This window comes from Oratosquilla oratoria, chromosome 12 (genome assembly GCF_046742065.1).
Source record: "Oratosquilla oratoria isolate Oo_2021 chromosome 12, ASM4674206v1, whole genome shotgun sequence".
Classification (NCBI taxonomy): Eukaryota; Metazoa; Arthropoda; class Malacostraca; order Stomatopoda; family Squillidae; genus Oratosquilla; species Oratosquilla oratoria.
The window spans coordinates 23,094,887-23,111,564 of record NC_134788.1 but is presented as its reverse complement, the minus strand read 5'-3'; the positions used below and the strand labels follow the sequence as shown (position 1 = coordinate 23,111,564).

The 16,678-nt window shown below is 38.1% G+C and overlaps 1 protein-coding gene and 1 long non-coding RNA gene across 4 annotated transcripts in view; one reads left to right on the top strand and one right to left on the bottom strand.

Annotated features, from left to right (window-relative positions):
• The window catches only part of LOC143031098 (uncharacterized), a 53,308-nt gene that overhangs the window by 8,975 nt on the left and 27,655 nt on the right, over nucleotides 1–16,678 (top strand). The window lies entirely within an intron of this gene.
• On the bottom strand, nucleotides 569–11,379 carry LOC143031095 (uncharacterized). Of its 3 annotated transcripts, none has more exons than XM_076194525.1 (2): nucleotides 11,272–11,379; nucleotides 569–2,413 (listed from the first exon to the last, which is right to left on the bottom strand). In XM_076194525.1, exon 2 carries the CDS (start codon nucleotides 2,269–2,271, stop codon nucleotides 991–993), a length of 1,281 nt encoding a protein of 426 aa, XP_076050640.1. In that variant the 5' UTR covers nucleotides 2,272–2,413; nucleotides 11,272–11,379; the 3' UTR covers nucleotides 569–990. The 3 variants fall into 3 exon arrangements, with proteins under 3 accessions (XP_076050640.1, XP_076050639.1, XP_076050641.1); XM_076194524.1 differs by having other exon boundaries at nucleotides 11,162–11,361; XM_076194526.1 differs by lacking the exon at nucleotides 11,272–11,379 and adding an exon at nucleotides 11,034–11,130.

The following is a 16,678-nucleotide window of genomic DNA, read 5'->3' as shown; positions in this document are numbered from 1 at the left end:
ATGAAGTGCAGATTATGAAAAGAACATATAATTCGAAATAACAATTACAATTGAAGATAACAAACGGTATGTATCGGGTTTTAAGTAACTGTATACTTCCTCCATATAGATAACATGAAACAGTTAATCAAATTTGAAAGAAAAAATGAAAAAATCTTATACAGGTTAACACATTTATTGAGAATACACTTCTTTCATGTAGATAACATGTAACAGTTAATCAAATTTGAAAGAAAATATGAAGAAAACAATCTTATACAGGTTAATTGAGAATACGCTTCGGAAAGGCTTCTCTCCTGTATAGGTCTTTTTTTTATCATGTACAGATCTTTACATGTCTGTCAATATTCTTTATTGAGAGAGTTGCAATGTTAAGGGCCCTACACACGCTCAGACTTTTACTCAGACTTGTCTGCACAAAGCATGTATGCGCAGACAAGTCTGAATGTGTGTATGTAGTGGAGATTTGTGGTCTGCACAGACCTAGAAAAATATGACGTCAGTCCTCGCTTCGCTCGCGACTAACGTCATATTTTTCTAGGTCTGTGCAGACCACAAATCTCCTCTACATACACACATTCAGACTTGTCTGCGCATACATGCTTTGTGCAGACAAGTCTGAGTAAAAGTCTGAGCGTGTGTAGGGCCCTTTACCCCTGGGTGGATCTCCCAAGTGATCTTGTGTAAGAAAGCTTCATCACCACAGGGGTCACACAGGGCCTCGCCCTCTTGCGAGCTTTTAGATGAGGCTTTGCCATGACAGATGTATAGTACAAGTTGGGCTATTGAAAGGCTTCCCTCCCATGCGTGGGCCATGACACGCTTTCGAATATTTGACTACATTGCCAAAGCTACGTCACAAAGGTCACATTTGAAAGTTGTGTCGCAAAGGGCATACTAGAGAGGCTTCTCTCCTGTGTGGGTCATCACGTGGTATTTGAGACCAATCGTTCTCTTAAAAGTTGCGTCGCAAAGGTCACACTGGAAAGGCTACTCTCCTGTGTGGGTCATCACGTGACATCGAAGTTTTGACTTCCTTGAGAAAGCTGCGTCGCAAAGATCACACTTGAAAGGTTTTTCTCCTGTGTGGGTCATTACGTGCGTTCGAACACGTGATTTTGTTATGAAAGCTGCTCCGCAAATATCACACTGGAAAGGCTTCTCTCCTGTGTGGGTCATCATGTGACGTCGAAGTTTTGACTTCTTTGTGAAAGCTGCGGTGCAAAGGTCACACTGGAAAGGCTTCTCTCCTGTGTGGGTCATCTGGTGATAATTGAGGTCACTTCTCGCAATGAAAACTGCGGTGCAAAGGTCACACTGGAAAGGCTTCTCTCCTGTGTGGGTCATTACGTGACATCGAAGAGTTGACTTCCTTGTGAAAGCTGCGTCACAAAGGTCACACTTGAAAGGCTTCTCTCCTGTGTGGGTCATCACGTGACGTTGAAGAGTTGACTTACTTGTGAAAGCTGCATCACAAAGGTCACACTGGAAAGGTTTCTCTCCTGTGTGGGTCATCACGTGACATCGAAGATTTGACTTACTTGTGAAAGCTGCATCGCAAATGTCACACAGGAAAGGCTTCTCTCCTGTGTGGACCATCTGGTGACGTTTGACGAAAGGTTCCGCAGTGAAAGCTGCGTCGCATAGGTCACACTTGAAAGGCTTCTGTCCTGTGTGGGTCATCACGTGACATCGAAGTTTTTCCTTCCTTGCGAAAGCTGCATCGCAAATGTCACACTGGAAAGGTTTCTCTCCTGTGTGGGTCATCACGTGACATTGAAGATTTGACTTACTTGTGAAAGCTGCATCGCAAATGTCACACTTGAAAGGCTTCTGTCCTGTGTGGGTCATCACGTGACATCGAAGTTTTGACTTAGTTATGAAAGTTGCGTCACAAAGGTCACACTGGAAAGGTTTCTCTCCTGTGTGGGTCATCACGTGACATTGAAGATTTGACTTACTTGTGAAAGCTGCATCGCAAATGTCACACTGGAAAGGCTTCTCTCCTGTATGGATCATCACGTGACGTCGAAGATCTGACTTTCTTGTAAAAGCTGCGTCGCAAATGTCACACTGGAAAGGCTTCTCTCCTGTGTGGGTCATCACGTGACGTCCAAGATCTGACTTTCTTGTAAAAGCTGCGTCGCAAAGGCCACACTGGAAAGGTTTCTCTCCTGTGTGGTTCATCACGTGACTTCGTAGCTCTGACTTTGTTTTGAAAGCTGCGTCGCAAAGGACAAAATGAAAAGGTTTCTCTCTTTTATGGTTCATTATATACCTTTTGAGAATACTCTTGTGGGATATATCTGCATCACGTGAGCCACACTGCGATACCTTTTCTAAGGTGTCAATAGCGGGTGTATAGAATTTAAGGTCGACTTTCTAGTGAAATCTGGATTGTTAAATCCTGCCCCTGAAAATAAAGAGTAAAGTTTTTAAATGTCTGTAATCCTTTGTAGATAATAAGAAATGTATTGAATATAAATTGGAATTAAAAACTAAATTATCTTAACATCAAAATGCGCATAAACACACCGTGATAAATCCACATGTTGCATGGAATACTGAAAAATAAACAGAAGAATATGTATGTTGTCATTTGACACTACTAACACCCTCTTACCAAATGCTCTCTTACACTCCTAGCAGAAAGAGCAAAGTCTGTTTATTGTCATTTGAAATAAATATGATAAGCTATAAGTAAAACTGCCAATGTAAGTTCCAATTTTAGCAACAACTGGTCCCACATTGTTGGAGGAATTTCGTTACAGACAAAAAATGGCAGACACGCAAACTAAACTTCTCAGATCGTTATACTACAGGCGTGCGCAACATCTGCATTAACCCACATTTCAATAACAATCCTAACATCAGGGCATGAAAGAATTGTGGTATGATTTGTCAATTTGCGTGGGAAGCATTGTAACTAATTGCTGTGTCAGTGGTGACTAGAGGGGACAGTGGTGTAATTGGCCCGGACAGTGGGAAGTCCCGGGGTTCAATTACCGGGCGGTGCCAGCCTTTCAGTGACGCTCCTGTCTTACAATTGTTTGGTTGTTGTGTTGTGTGACTTGAGAGCGCGAATTGATAAATTGATTTTGCAGTTGGAATATATGGTATTCCAGGAAGAATCAAAAGTGGAGAGAAATTATTGGAAATGTGTGTGGAGAGGCAGATGGTGGTTGCAAGCAATCTCCTCCAAAATGGTAGGTTGGATATTTATCGACCCCATGGATACTTGCATCAACCCCTTTGGAATCCCTGGTCCAGCAAGTGCTCAACGAACATGTATCACACGGCCTCTGCTAATAGTTTTACTCTTTTGGCGTCTAAAACGGCTAAATAGATTGAGTTCTTGGTGGCTGGGCACTGCACGGATTTCATCCTGCAACACAATACCAGAACGTATTATGGATAGAAGGATCTCCTGGCAGCTGTTTTGCTTTGTGACTGTGTCCGCAGGCCCTTTAATGGCTCATGCTATCCAAACAAATTGGAAGATGCCTTTTCTGATTGTGACTCCCTGATGATAGATACAAATTTCACTGACATTGAATGTCAGTCAAGACAATCACTGATAAATTTAAAAGAAGTGCAAACCTATATGATATAGTAATAGAAAATTAAATATAGATTTTGTATACAAGAATACATCAACATACGTTTTTCTTGGCGGGAATCACAAATAACTTGCTTAAAGTGATACACTACCGAACGAAGCCGTGACAAGATGCCATGTTTTTGATAGATGCCGAGGTCGAAGAAATTAAAGTATAAATTGGTCTAACTTAACCTCTTACGAGGTTATGCCATCGTCAAATTGACACTGACGGAACTGGACAGATGACACAATGTTTCGAAGCTCTCGTCACACCGTTCGGTAGTGTATTTGCTTTAGCATTTTTTTTAAATTAATTTCCACCACGAAAAACAAAACATTACGTTTGTGTAGTATAATTTACCAATTTAATATATAATCTTGTATTTATATATCGCGCGGGTGTGCAATTCTTTAGTAAAAACAATTGCTTAGTGCAGCATGTAAATGGATACAAATGGCATGGGAATGTACTCAGTCGACTGGTCGCCAGTTGCCAAAATATGTCAACTGGTGGAGGTGGTGAAAACAATACCTGTAGGATCCACAGACTCTAACCACGCATGAAAAAGATACACATATGTGTTACCCGACTTCAGAAAAGATCATTTTACTGGTCTATATGAGCTTCATGTGGCTGGAGGAAATCTGAGTGAAAAAACAACATATATATAATCCAAAGTTACATTCCATTTAGGGGTATAAATCCTAATATTCGCATTTTTAATGTAGATTTGATCGAATTGTATGTTCTGTTTCAATCAGAAATCACTTGTTTGAACGAACCCCCACCCACAACCACAGTCTGGGGAACACACTGGGAAATAAGCATTTTGAGTAAGAGAAGTTGTGCAAAGCCAGTAATTTACAAAAGAAACAATGACAAAATTTTTACAATAAGCTATAAAACAAGCACATTCTTCCCCTATTCTAACCATAACTAACCTACACATTCTCTCTCTTTTATGGATTTTTTTTTTTACAGTGGCATGTGTTTGTTTTGTTTCTCATATATGGTGCACGTTTTGAGGTTTGTCACTGCTCTTTCTCCCATCCAAAAGTCTTTGTAATCCATACCAAAAATAATGTACCTGTTTAGGTGGACCAGCATTATACAACTTGTTGATAACAGCTGGACTTTGGAAGTAAGTAATTTGAGCCACTATTCCCAGCATCCTGCTTGCTTTCTCTGGGGCATAAATATAATGCTTAGATATTCTTAGGGCACTACACCAAAATAATTTTTGTTCACCACTTTCATTTTTACCTGTATGATCTCTATAATGAATCCTAGTAATTTTTGGTATCTATTAAGAAAGCAAAGATTCATGAGATGACACCAGTGACTCGTACATTCTTACATGTAATTAGAGAGAATTAATGAGGTGGAGCTGGAATTTTTCTCTATCAATCATTCAAGAATGAAGAAAAAGACAGTAAAATGGGAAATTTTTGAGTTCATAGAGGTTTACTGTGAAATTGCTAGTAGGAAAAGTATGTTTATTGTAATATATTGGGCTCTGCATTCAAAAGTTAATATGTTTATTGAGTTTTTCTTGTATTTTGAATCTGTTGATATGGTAAGTGCTAATGTGTTTATCTGTAGAGACTTTAACATTTGGTTTGAAGATGTTAAAAATTCTTCAGTCACAGCTATTATGGAGATAAAATACTCATTTAATCTTAACAACAAAGTGAATGAGGTGACTTCTGAAGGTGGTCATGTATCAGATCTTATTTTTAAAGACTGTAATTATGATCTCGTTCAGAAGATTGTGTTGATGAAGTATGCTCTATATTCCCTGTGCATAAACTTGTAACTTTTGAAATTACATTTGAAAGAGCTGGTATCTAAAAAAAGGATGTGTTTCAACTTAAGAGGAATTTTCAAACAAAACTCTTAGTGAATTCAGTCACATGGAGAATTTCTGAAGAAAAAAGTAAGATAAGTGAACACGGTTTAGTGGAATCAGGACAATATGTAACCTGTTATATAACAAGATTACAAGAGAAGAGTATACTATGTGCCTTTTAGTTAAGAAGGAAATAATAGTAATGGACTATGCACCTTGGTTTAATGTTGAAATACTCAGGAAAAAAAAAGCATATGAAGTTGCAAAGAACATAGAAAACAGTCTGGTGATGAAAAGAAAAAGGGAAACTATAGAAATAAGTTGTTAGAGACAGGATTAAACATTATCAAACTGTATACCATGCTGGATAGTTTGACTGAAAATAAAAAGGTTATGAGGCTGCCTGATGGATTTACTGATGCTGAATTAGCAAGTATTTTCTTGATTTCTTTGAAAAGAAAACTGAAGATCTTATTAGAAATTCTAATGTCAGTGATGCCTGATGTGGAGTGTACAATCCCTGAAATCAAGTTATCGCGTTTCCATCAAGTACATGTGAACATAGTAATACATATCACACAAAGAGTGAAATTCACATAATGTTCTAATAACTCATTACCAATGAGTGATATCACGAGATGTGACAATTTTTGTGATCTATTAAAGATTGACTGATAGTGTTAATACAAACACCAATAAGAATATTTTTCCTGAGAGTGAAAAAGGGCAATTGTGAAACCTATTGTTAAGGGTAAACTAGATTCCCAGTGTTTAAGTTCTTTTACACCAGTACCTATTATGACATTCCTGTCAAAGTTTCTAGAAAAAGTAGTTCTTGATCAGTTAATGGAACTTCTCCAGATAGTGAATGCATTACCAAATCAGTCGGCCTATAGATGTCTTTATTCAATAATGAATACTCTTTGCTCTGTTGTAAACAATTTGTTTGTACACACATGTGATGGCAAGTGTAGTGTTCTGATTTTACTTGACTTGAGTGCTGCATTTACTACTGTAGTGCAGAACATATTACTTCAACACTGTAGGAACAATGGAATTGAAGGTGATGCACTTAAATATTTCAGGAGTTATCTAGAAAACAGATCTTATTGTGTACAAATAGGAACATTATTTTCTGACACTAGACCTTTACAAAGAGGAGTCCCTCAGGGGGGTGTACTGGGCCTTATTCTCTTCTGTGTGTACACAGGTGAACTCTCGCATATACTTAGTGAACATGGAGTTGACTTTAAACTATATGCAGATGATACAGTTTTATTTGACACTGGATGAAGTAGTGAACACTGAAGTTAAGATAGACTGTAAGCACAATAGAATTGAAGGTGATGCATTGAAATATTTCAGGAATCATCTTGAAAACAGATCCTATTGCATACTGGCCCCTATTCTCTTCTGTGTGTACACAAGTGTACTCTTGCGTATACTTAGTAAACATGGAGTTGACTTTAAACCATATGCCAATGATGCACAGTTTTATTGGACACTGGATAAAGTAGTGAATACTAAAGTTAGAATACGTATGATAATGAAAGATATGGGAAAATGGATGAACTCCAAGCAACTATAGTTAAACGAAGATAAAACAGAATCTTAAAAAGTTAGACATCTCTACTCTTCAGATTAAAGAAACCTTAATGACTGTAGAAAAAGCAGTCAAAGACTTAGGTGTGATCATGGACTATAATCTATCTTTCAAGGATCAAATCAATCAAGTGGTAAGAACAACAGGATATCATCTACAGAATATTCAATTTCTCAAGAAATATTTGGATGGAAATGCAATGAAAATGCTTGTTCACAATCATGTCATTAGCAAATTGGACTATTGTAATTTGCTTTATTATGGACTTCCTAATTATCTATTGAAGAAGGTACAACTGGTACAACTAGTTATGATCAGAGCTGCTAGATTCACAAGACCTGCTTCTCCATGAAAGAATAACACCAGTACTCATTGACTTGTGAAGGAGGATAGGGAGGGAAAGATAGCTGCAGTGGGAAATGCTAAGAAAATGACCGTGATGAGAGAGGAAAATAGAGGAGAAATAAGGAAGGATGAAGTGAAGGCAGTTAAGATGATGAAAGCAGGTAAGGCACCTGGTCTGGATGGATGCCATGCAGAATGTCTAAAAAAAGGAGGTACAGTGATGGTGGACTGGCTGGTGAGGTTATTTAATGTTTGCTGGAGAGAGGATAGAGTGCCGGAGGACTGGAGGAGTGCCTGTATAGTTCCACTTTACAAGGGAAAAGGGGACAAGTGTGAATGTAGTAGTTTCAGAGGGATTAGCTTGTTAAGTGTAGTTGGGAAGGCTTATGGGAGGATCTTGATTGGGAGGATTAGGAGAGGAAGAGAGGTAGTAATTGGTGAGGAACAGTGTGGATTTAGGACGGGTAGAGGTTGTGTAGATCAGATTTTTGTGGCAAGACAGATATGTGAGAAAGCTATAGGAAAGGGGAAGGATGTTTTTTTGGGCTTTTATGGATCTGGAAAAGGCTTACGATAGGGTTAACTGAAAGGCACTGTGGGAGGTTTTGCTGATTTATGGTATAGGAGGAAAGCTTCTAGGAGCTGTCAAGAGTTTTTATGAGGGTAGTAGAGCTTGTGTCAGGATTAGAAATGGAGAGAGTGAGTGGTTCGAGGTAAAGGTGGGATTTCGTCAAGGATGCATTATGTCGCCCTGCACTACTTATGCATGGATGGGGTAGTGCAAGAGGTAAATGCAAGGGTAGTGGGTCAGGGATTAGAGATGGTTAAAAAAAATGGAGAAAAGTGGGAGGGGAGCCAGCTGTTGTTTGCGGACGACACTGCGCTTGTGGCAGGATCGGAGGCGGGATTGAGGAAGTTCGTGACAGAGTTTGGGAGAGAGTGTGATAGAAGAAAGCTAAAGATAAATGTGGGTAAAAGTAAGGTGATGAGATGTACAAGGGGTGAAGGTGGCAGTAGAATGGAAGTGAGCATTAAGGGACGGCGACTGGAGGAAGTGGATAGTTTTAGATACTTGGGTGCAAATGTGGCAGGAAAAGGTGGAGTGAAGGTGGAGGTAGAATGTAGATTGAGAGAAGTGAGTAAATGCCTTGGTGGATTAAAAAGTGTAATAAGGAATAGACATTTGGGAATGGATGCTAAGAGGAGACTGTATGAAGGAGTGATTGTGCCAACAGCACTGTATGGGGCAGAAACATGGAACATAAGAGAGGAAGAGAGAAGGAGGTTGAAAGTGTTTGAGATGAGGTGTCTGGAAGTATGATGGGGGTTACTAGGCTAGATAAGAGTGAGAAATGAGGAGGTGAGGAGGAGAACAGGGGTCGAAAGGGAGTTGGGAGACAGGGTTGATGAAAGAGTATTAGGATGGTTTGGACACGTGGAAAGAATGAGTGAAGAAAGACTAGTAAAAGAGGTATGGAAGGCAGATGTGGAGGGAGTGAACATGAGGGGACGTCCTAGGATGAGGTGGATGGATGGGGTGAAGGGGGCTTTGGGGAAGAGGGGAATGTCTATTGAGGAGGGATGGGAGAGGACAAAAGACAGGGGTGAATGGTTGTATATGGCTGATGTGATACATGAGGTGGAATGGGCAGGGGGATAGGGGGTGAGGTAGTATGTGTGAGCAAAAGTTGACACAGCCCAAAGGGCTTTCTCCCTGTCTTCTCCTTTTATGCATGGGGGGACGGAGAGGGGGGTCACCGATTTAATGAAGCGGCCTTGCTGTGGATGTGCTGTGTCTTGCGACACTGCTTGTGACCCAGGGCAGGGGACAAGGTGCAGGAATGACCCGTCATCCAGGAGGTGCCAAGATAAGAGGGAGGGTGGAGTGTATTCAGGGATGGAATGGGTGGGAATGAATTTATGCCTTTTTCTTTTTGGCTACTTCCCTTGTAAGGGGGAAAAAGCCTTGGTATATGTATGTACTCATTGACTTGCATTGGCTGCCAAGCAAGGCATGCGTGATTTACAAAATTTGTGTCCTGACTCATCAACCAGTGTGATTTGGTAAACCTAGGTATATAAGGAATTTACTGCAGGACTTACATCTTGATACCCCTTTGGTTCTGAGACACAATGCTGAGAAGCCAGGCTCTTTGAGCCCAGAGTTAACTTGGAAAAAGGTTTTAGAGCATTTGAAAAGATTACTCCATGATTATATAATTAATTACCTGGAAATGTCAAGAATTGGGCAAAGTTTTAGTTGTGCACACCTATGCAATAGGAAATTATTTTGTAAATTATAATACATCAATGTAATTGGCAATTTTCTTGGAGGAAACCAATAACAAAAAGTTGCTAAAACCTATTTACTAATGAAGTTGCGGGGTTCAATGATACCCCACTTGTGTTTTGATAAATGCCAAGGTCAAAGAAACGAAAGCATGCTAAATTCGTCTATTCTAACCTACCTATGTAACCTATCCTATATTTAGTAATTCAGAGCCTCAAATTCTATAGATCATCCAGGTCTTCATCACAGATACTGATGGCCTGTGATTATTGTTGTACCTTGGGCAATTTACTGATGAAGGCAGATACCTGTGTTCTCTCATAAAGTCTAAGGAAGTCCTATTATCAACAGCACATATTAACATCACCTGGGGTTGGAGAACACCTGGTCCACAACATGAAAACCATTGTCTAATTGACAGTGACTGGACAGACAACAGCACAGCATCTGGACCATATCCTAGTGCCTTCATTCATTAGTAGATTTGCTTTAAGCAATTTTTTGTTATCTATTTCTGCCAAGAAAATCACATACTATGCTCATGTCTTATGATTTACAAAATCAATATTTAATTTTCTAATGCTATATCACATAGGTGTGCACAAGTAAAATAATACCAAGACAACCTTGATAACCTTTAAGAAAGCACTGAGGGCCTACTTATTCAAGAAAGCAAATGATTTTATTGATATGTGCATTAATGATAATTATCAGTGTTGATACTATATCTATGATGGCTCAGCAGAGCATAGCATAGCCAGTGGACTGTGGACTGGAGCCTAAAACTTCATCAATGGTAAACAGTAAGATGCTTGTCAGTCTCACAGCTGAAATTCTGAGTATTTTGAATCCCATTCACACAAGTACCATAAACAGTAATATTGGTAGCAATTATTTTTTAAATTAAGATGAGCGAACACCTTTAAATTTCCCATGAGTTAGGTTAGGCTAGGGTTCATAACTGCAATTCTTACCTCTATCCACTTCAAGCCCTTAGTATTCTGAGCATTTCAAACACCACATATAAATAATGTAAATTAATAGTTATGTTGGTGAAAATTAAAACAAATTGAGACAGTTGAACCTGGTGTATTAGATATTTGCCTGTCGCACACCTTCAGTTCTTATATATATCATTAGCTAGTAGTTATCATTCTGAGTTTTCTAAACCCCATATGTAAATACCACTAATTAATAGTAACGCCAATAGACTTAAAAATATCCCAAACCCAAAGAAAGTTTAACTTCCCCCCCCCCCGGTGCAGCCATCCTACTCCACAAGTTTTCAAACACTGTGTTTCTCTCAACGCAGTAATATCTGATTTTATTTCATTACTGACTGACAGCATTCTTTCCAACGTATCCAGCACCGAAACACCTACAAACATAACCGCCTCCAACTTCCAGCCATCAATGCAACCTTGTAAGCTGTAGGTGGCTGGCGAACGTCTTGAAATGAATTTTATATTTACCTGTGTAGCCCCTTTTGGTTACAATCTTCGTGAACTCTCAGCGTTTCACAAATGCCAAAGGAATTTCAAATAATCTTGCAACTGCGAGGCCACTTTTAGAAATGGCTTACCGGGTTCAAGTTTTGTATACGATGTCCTATTTACTTCAATCTATAATACGCAGCACGCGCTTCAATTTGGTTCAATTTATTTTACTGACATGGAGGGGAGTGTAGTGTTTAGGGATGGAATGGATGGGGATGATTTTATGCCCATTTCTCTTTGGCTACCTCCCTTGTAAGGGGGAAAAAGCATTGGTATATGTTTGTATGTATGCCTTTACTCAGTATTTCGTTAACTTCGTTCAATTTTGTCCGGTTTCCATAATGTACATATTTTTCTTTTTATCTTCTATGTTTACTTTTTGGAATATACATTTTACTGCAACATGATCATCGTCATTAATGTTTCCTTTAAACTATTTTATTTTACTTTTCTCTTCTTTCAGTAAATCGTGAAGTGTCTCATTATTACACAAATTGCATATCTTTTCTTCCTATATTTTCATTCTCTGCCGTAGTTTCAGGGTGTCAAAGATTATATGGACAAGGTTGCCTAAGTTTATTTTAGTTAAACCCTTTATTTGGGCTCTGAAGACATTGCAGGTTTTGTTAGTTTAGAAACAAAGACTATATAGGAAAGATGGGAAAGCTTCTATCTTTTACTAATAAGAAAACGTCATCCATCCAGCGTGAATGCGCGCCATCTATCGACAGAGCCGCAAACTATAAATCGGAAGTGGCGTAGCGCGGCTTTCAAATCATACTTAACTTGTATTATATATAGTGTTTATGGAAATTTTAAAACTGATCCTTTCGCTAAAATAATCAACATCTCGAAAAAGTTTTACTTTCTCTTTATAAAATAATGAGTAGTAATTTTATGACTTTTGCAAGCAAACAAGACTATTTAATATATGCTTTACACACATGGTCATATTTATAAAATCAAAAGTTGGTAAAATACTTCTGCACAATGCATCATTCATTACTAAATATTTGAAATTGAGTAAACAGTTAAAATTTAAAAGGTTATTTTAGTTATATCTATCTTATTATTTCTGTAATATCATGTTTTTCTTGTTTGTGCTTGTGCTTATGTTAGAACTTTGTATACTTATTCAAGTATCTGTACACAAATTATACAAACAAGGATAGTAAAAGTTTGGTATACATGAGATTCTTTTATTTGCAACAAAGCAATACTGTCTTGTAAAGAACATATACCAAACAAACTAAAAGAAATAACATTATTCAACTTCAAAAATGAACCATACATCAGGCAACCAAAACATGCAATCAGATATTAAATACCAAACAAAACATTGGAAAATCAGTAATCAAAAACAATAATATGAAACAAAAATAAACAAAGAAGCAGACATAACATGCATATTAAGCAAAAATAAAGCAAAAAATGTTAACAGAACAAAGGAAAACCCCAAAAGCAAACAAACAAAAATATATACATATGTAGCAAGACAGGTACTGTATTGTAAAAAACATAGACAAAAATAAAAGGATGAACATGCAAGAAATAAGTCACAAAATCAAACAAACAAGATTTGCAATCATACATAAAATAATTTTGCAGAGGATAAAAACGTAATTTCTTTGATCAAATGACATGGAAATCACACATTTTAAAGAAAATAAGTCAAATAATGCAACCATATGCTAGGTTTTTTTTTTTTTTATACAAAATCGTGCATTTGTGTATAAACCGTCCTTGTTCGGCGTTGGTCGGCTATTAGTGAGTCGGACGGCATTCGTAGCTGTGGTTGGTAATTTTGCAGAGGATAAATGCGTAAATTTTCTTTGATCAAATTGCATGAAAATCACACATTTTAAAGAAAATAGGTCAAATAATGTAACCATATGCTAATTTTTATATAAAATTATGCATTTGAGCAAAAGCCGTCACTGTTTGGGTTTGGTCGGCGTTGGTCGACTTAGGTAATTTTGCAGACGATAAAAACGTAACTTCTCTTTGATCAAATTGCATGAAAATCACACATTTAAAAAGAAAATTGGTCAAAATAATGCAACCACATGCTAATTTGTATATAAAATTATGTATTTGAGCAAAAGCCGTCATTATTTGGGTTTGGTCGGCGTTGGTCGACGTTTAGTGAGACCGTAAAAGAACAAGCATAACACAGAGAAATCATTCAACAAAAACCGTTAAATTTTAAAACTACCAAAGAAGCAGTCACAACCTACAAAAAAAAAAAAAAAAGAAACATACATGCGATTCAACTTTTTTTTTTTTTTGCTGTGTATTTGGCCATTTATTCAAAATTAAGGTAAAAGTTTATAACTTTACCACATAAGCAGAAGCTAAGAACATGACATAACTATATCAAAGTTGCTGTGCCTGCCTGGGACTGCCATAAAGATATGGTATGAATTTGACATGATCAATTCATATTTCTAGATATTTGTAAGGTATTCATCTATAATTTTCATTTCCAAGCTAAGTGACACTGCACTGAGTCTGACATAAAGATAAAGAAGATTTTAACTATCATACTATGTTCTATTTTATTCCTCCATTTTCTGTTAAAGTTTCCATGTATTGTGTATGTTGAATCTCTTACCTTTCTCTATCTTTAGGAAAAACTTGAAGTATTAGATGGGGAAAGGCATTTTTTTCTTTTTGCACACCACACATGGGTGATAGTTCCGCCCACACTCCATGATTGAATGTTCCGCTTAATTGTAAACAAACAGACGATGCAGTTAAATCTGGTGATTGGCGTACACGCCATCTAGTGAGAGAGCCGCACAGTAAAATGTATGTGGACGATGCGGCTCTCCGTGAGCTTTCCCGTCTTTCCTATATAGTCTTTGGCTTAGAAGCGGGAATGAAGATGTTCCTAAACTATTTCAGTTGTAATGTCGTACATTTACTACATTTATTATTTTATCCTTAGTGAATTATTAATATATTAAGATATAAGAACTTTATTCATTATTTGTCATATTCAAGGAAAATTCAATTTGTCAAGTACATGAATGTTGGAAAACTTTTATAAGACTATTGTTGCTATTAAGAAAATCGACAAATTCAAAAAGGAAAGGCAAGATGAGTTTAATTGCCACCACTGGAAAAAAAAAGAGTTTATCAAAAGAACTGCTCATAAGTAGAGCACATGGTGCCCAGACCCGGGAATTAGTATCTGGTAAGACATTTCTCAGAACATTTTAGCAAGTGTCATCCACTGAAATAGATAAGATCGAACAACTTCAGAAGGCTAAGAAAGTCGCAGAAGGGTGGTTGACTAGGGTTTCTAAATAGATGGACATTTACTAGTAAGAGATCCACTTGCTACCTCTAGTGAACAAGTAGAAGCATTACAGGAGTTTGATAAAAGGTTGTCTAAGCTAGAAGAAATTCAAAGTCAGGTAGAATTAGAAATCGATCCTAACCTATTAGAAGATTAATTTGATCAGGCAGATGCAGCAAGGCAGAGGGCTAGGACAACAACAAGACGATATGCTGGCCAACTACAGGGAATGGCAGTACCAGATAAGGATTCCACCGAATTGGCAAGTATCAACACGTCTTCAGTTCATGCAAAACTTCCCAAGTTAGAATGACCAAAATTTAATGGTGAAATTACCCAGTGGCAGAGTTTCTGGGACAAATTTTCATCACACACAGATGACACAGATTTGCCGGTAATTACCAAGTTGACTATTAGAAAGAGGGTCCTGCTCAAAATGTGGTGCAAGGAGTGCCACAGGTGCACCAGTGCCAGCTACAAGGCAGTTGTTGATCTTCTAAAGGAACGTTTTAGAAAGACTGAGCATATCACTCGTGCACATGTCCAGGCTCTTCTTTCTCTGCAGGTACGAGTCGAACAAGGTAGGAACTACATTGTTCAGTTGTGGATACTCCGTAAAACATACTAGAAGCCGGGGAACTCTGAAGATAACAGGCAAGCAGTGTGAAGTTCTCTTGACTCCCATAATTATTTCCAGACTCCCAACTGACATACGACTAAATTGGTCAAGAGACTGTGTTGGCCATGAAAGAGACCTTGAGTGGTTATTAAAGTGGTTGAAAGAGGAAATAGAAGTTCTAGAGAGAAGTGAAATGTACAAGAACCATACCAGCAGTTCTGTTGCCAAACCTATTGCGAGGAATATGGAGAAAAGTGAATTTTTAGCAAGGGAAAGTCAGGTCTATATATAGCCTCTGCTTTACATTCCACATCAACAACTGATAGTGTTAGTTGTGTCTTTTGTAATAAGATTAATCATAAGTCTGAAAAGTGTCACAAGTTTTTGGCATTAGATGGTCAACTGAAAATAGAACAAATGAAAGAATTAAGTATTTGTTTCAGATGTTTAAATCTGTGACATTTTTCTAGGAAATGTAAGGTCAAATATGACAAATATCAAGGTAATCATAACGTAACAACGTGTGGTGTGAAGTTAAATGTAGCCCCTCAAGTGAATGTAGTAAATGATAATTCAAATGGTTCCCCTACAGTTGCTATGTTGCCAGGCCATTATAGTAGTAAAACTGTATTACTAACTGCAAAGGTGAAGATCTTGAATAAGAAAGGAGATATTTTCCACGCCAAATTACTCTTTGACAGTGGTTGTGATTGAACATATATCATAACTGTGTAGAAAAATGTAAACCCGATTGGGTTTCTAGAACTAAAGTCCCTTATAGTAGTTTTGGTGCTCATACCTCTGGTAAGGACGTACTCGTACAAGGTAGTGTATACAAATTATAGGTGTTGAATGATAAAGGGGAACCTATTCCTAATTATGCTGTAAGCATTCCCAAAATATGTAACCCACTAGTGTGACCAGTAGTTCCAACCCCTGTATTAGCTCTTCCTGGAACCTGGCTCTTGCCTGCCGATGCTGTAAATAGTCCTGGATCTAGGCAAGGAGTCTGCCCTCAACACCTTTCTCCACCAATTGGTCAGGATGGCATGAGGGTTTGCCAATTCGAATGCCGCCTTCTCCAAATCGAGGAAAACAACCACGGTGAGGCGGTTATTCATCCTGCTCAGCAGGGCCATGGTGCTGTTGGCGGTTCCAACTCCCCGCGTGAAACCGAAGATGTAAAGGGCCCTACACACGCTCAGACTTTTACTCAGACTTGTCTGCACAAACCATGTATGCGCAGACAAGTCTGAATGTGTCTATGTAGAGGAGATTTGTGGTCTGCACAGACCTAGAAAAATATGACGTCGGTCCTCGCTTCGCTCGCGAGCGAAGCGAGGAGGACTGACGTCATATTTTTCTGGTGCTGTTTGATCAAACATTTTGGTGTTTTATGATTTTTTGTTTTATTTGACCAAATGACAAGAACATTGTCATCGGAGCTAAATGGCTTAAGAAAAAAAAAATCCCCTCAGCTGAATAATATCGTAGGTTTTCAATCCAAAGTGCAATGCCACAATCAAAACCAATTAAACATACCTCTTCTCAGTTGAATATAAGATTGATG

What these genes read in the sequence shown, in the direction of transcription:
- LOC143031095 (XM_076194525.1), bottom strand. Translation starts at nt 2,271, where the DNA reads ATGAACCATAAAAGAGAGAAACCTTTTCATTTTGTCCTTTGCGACGCA.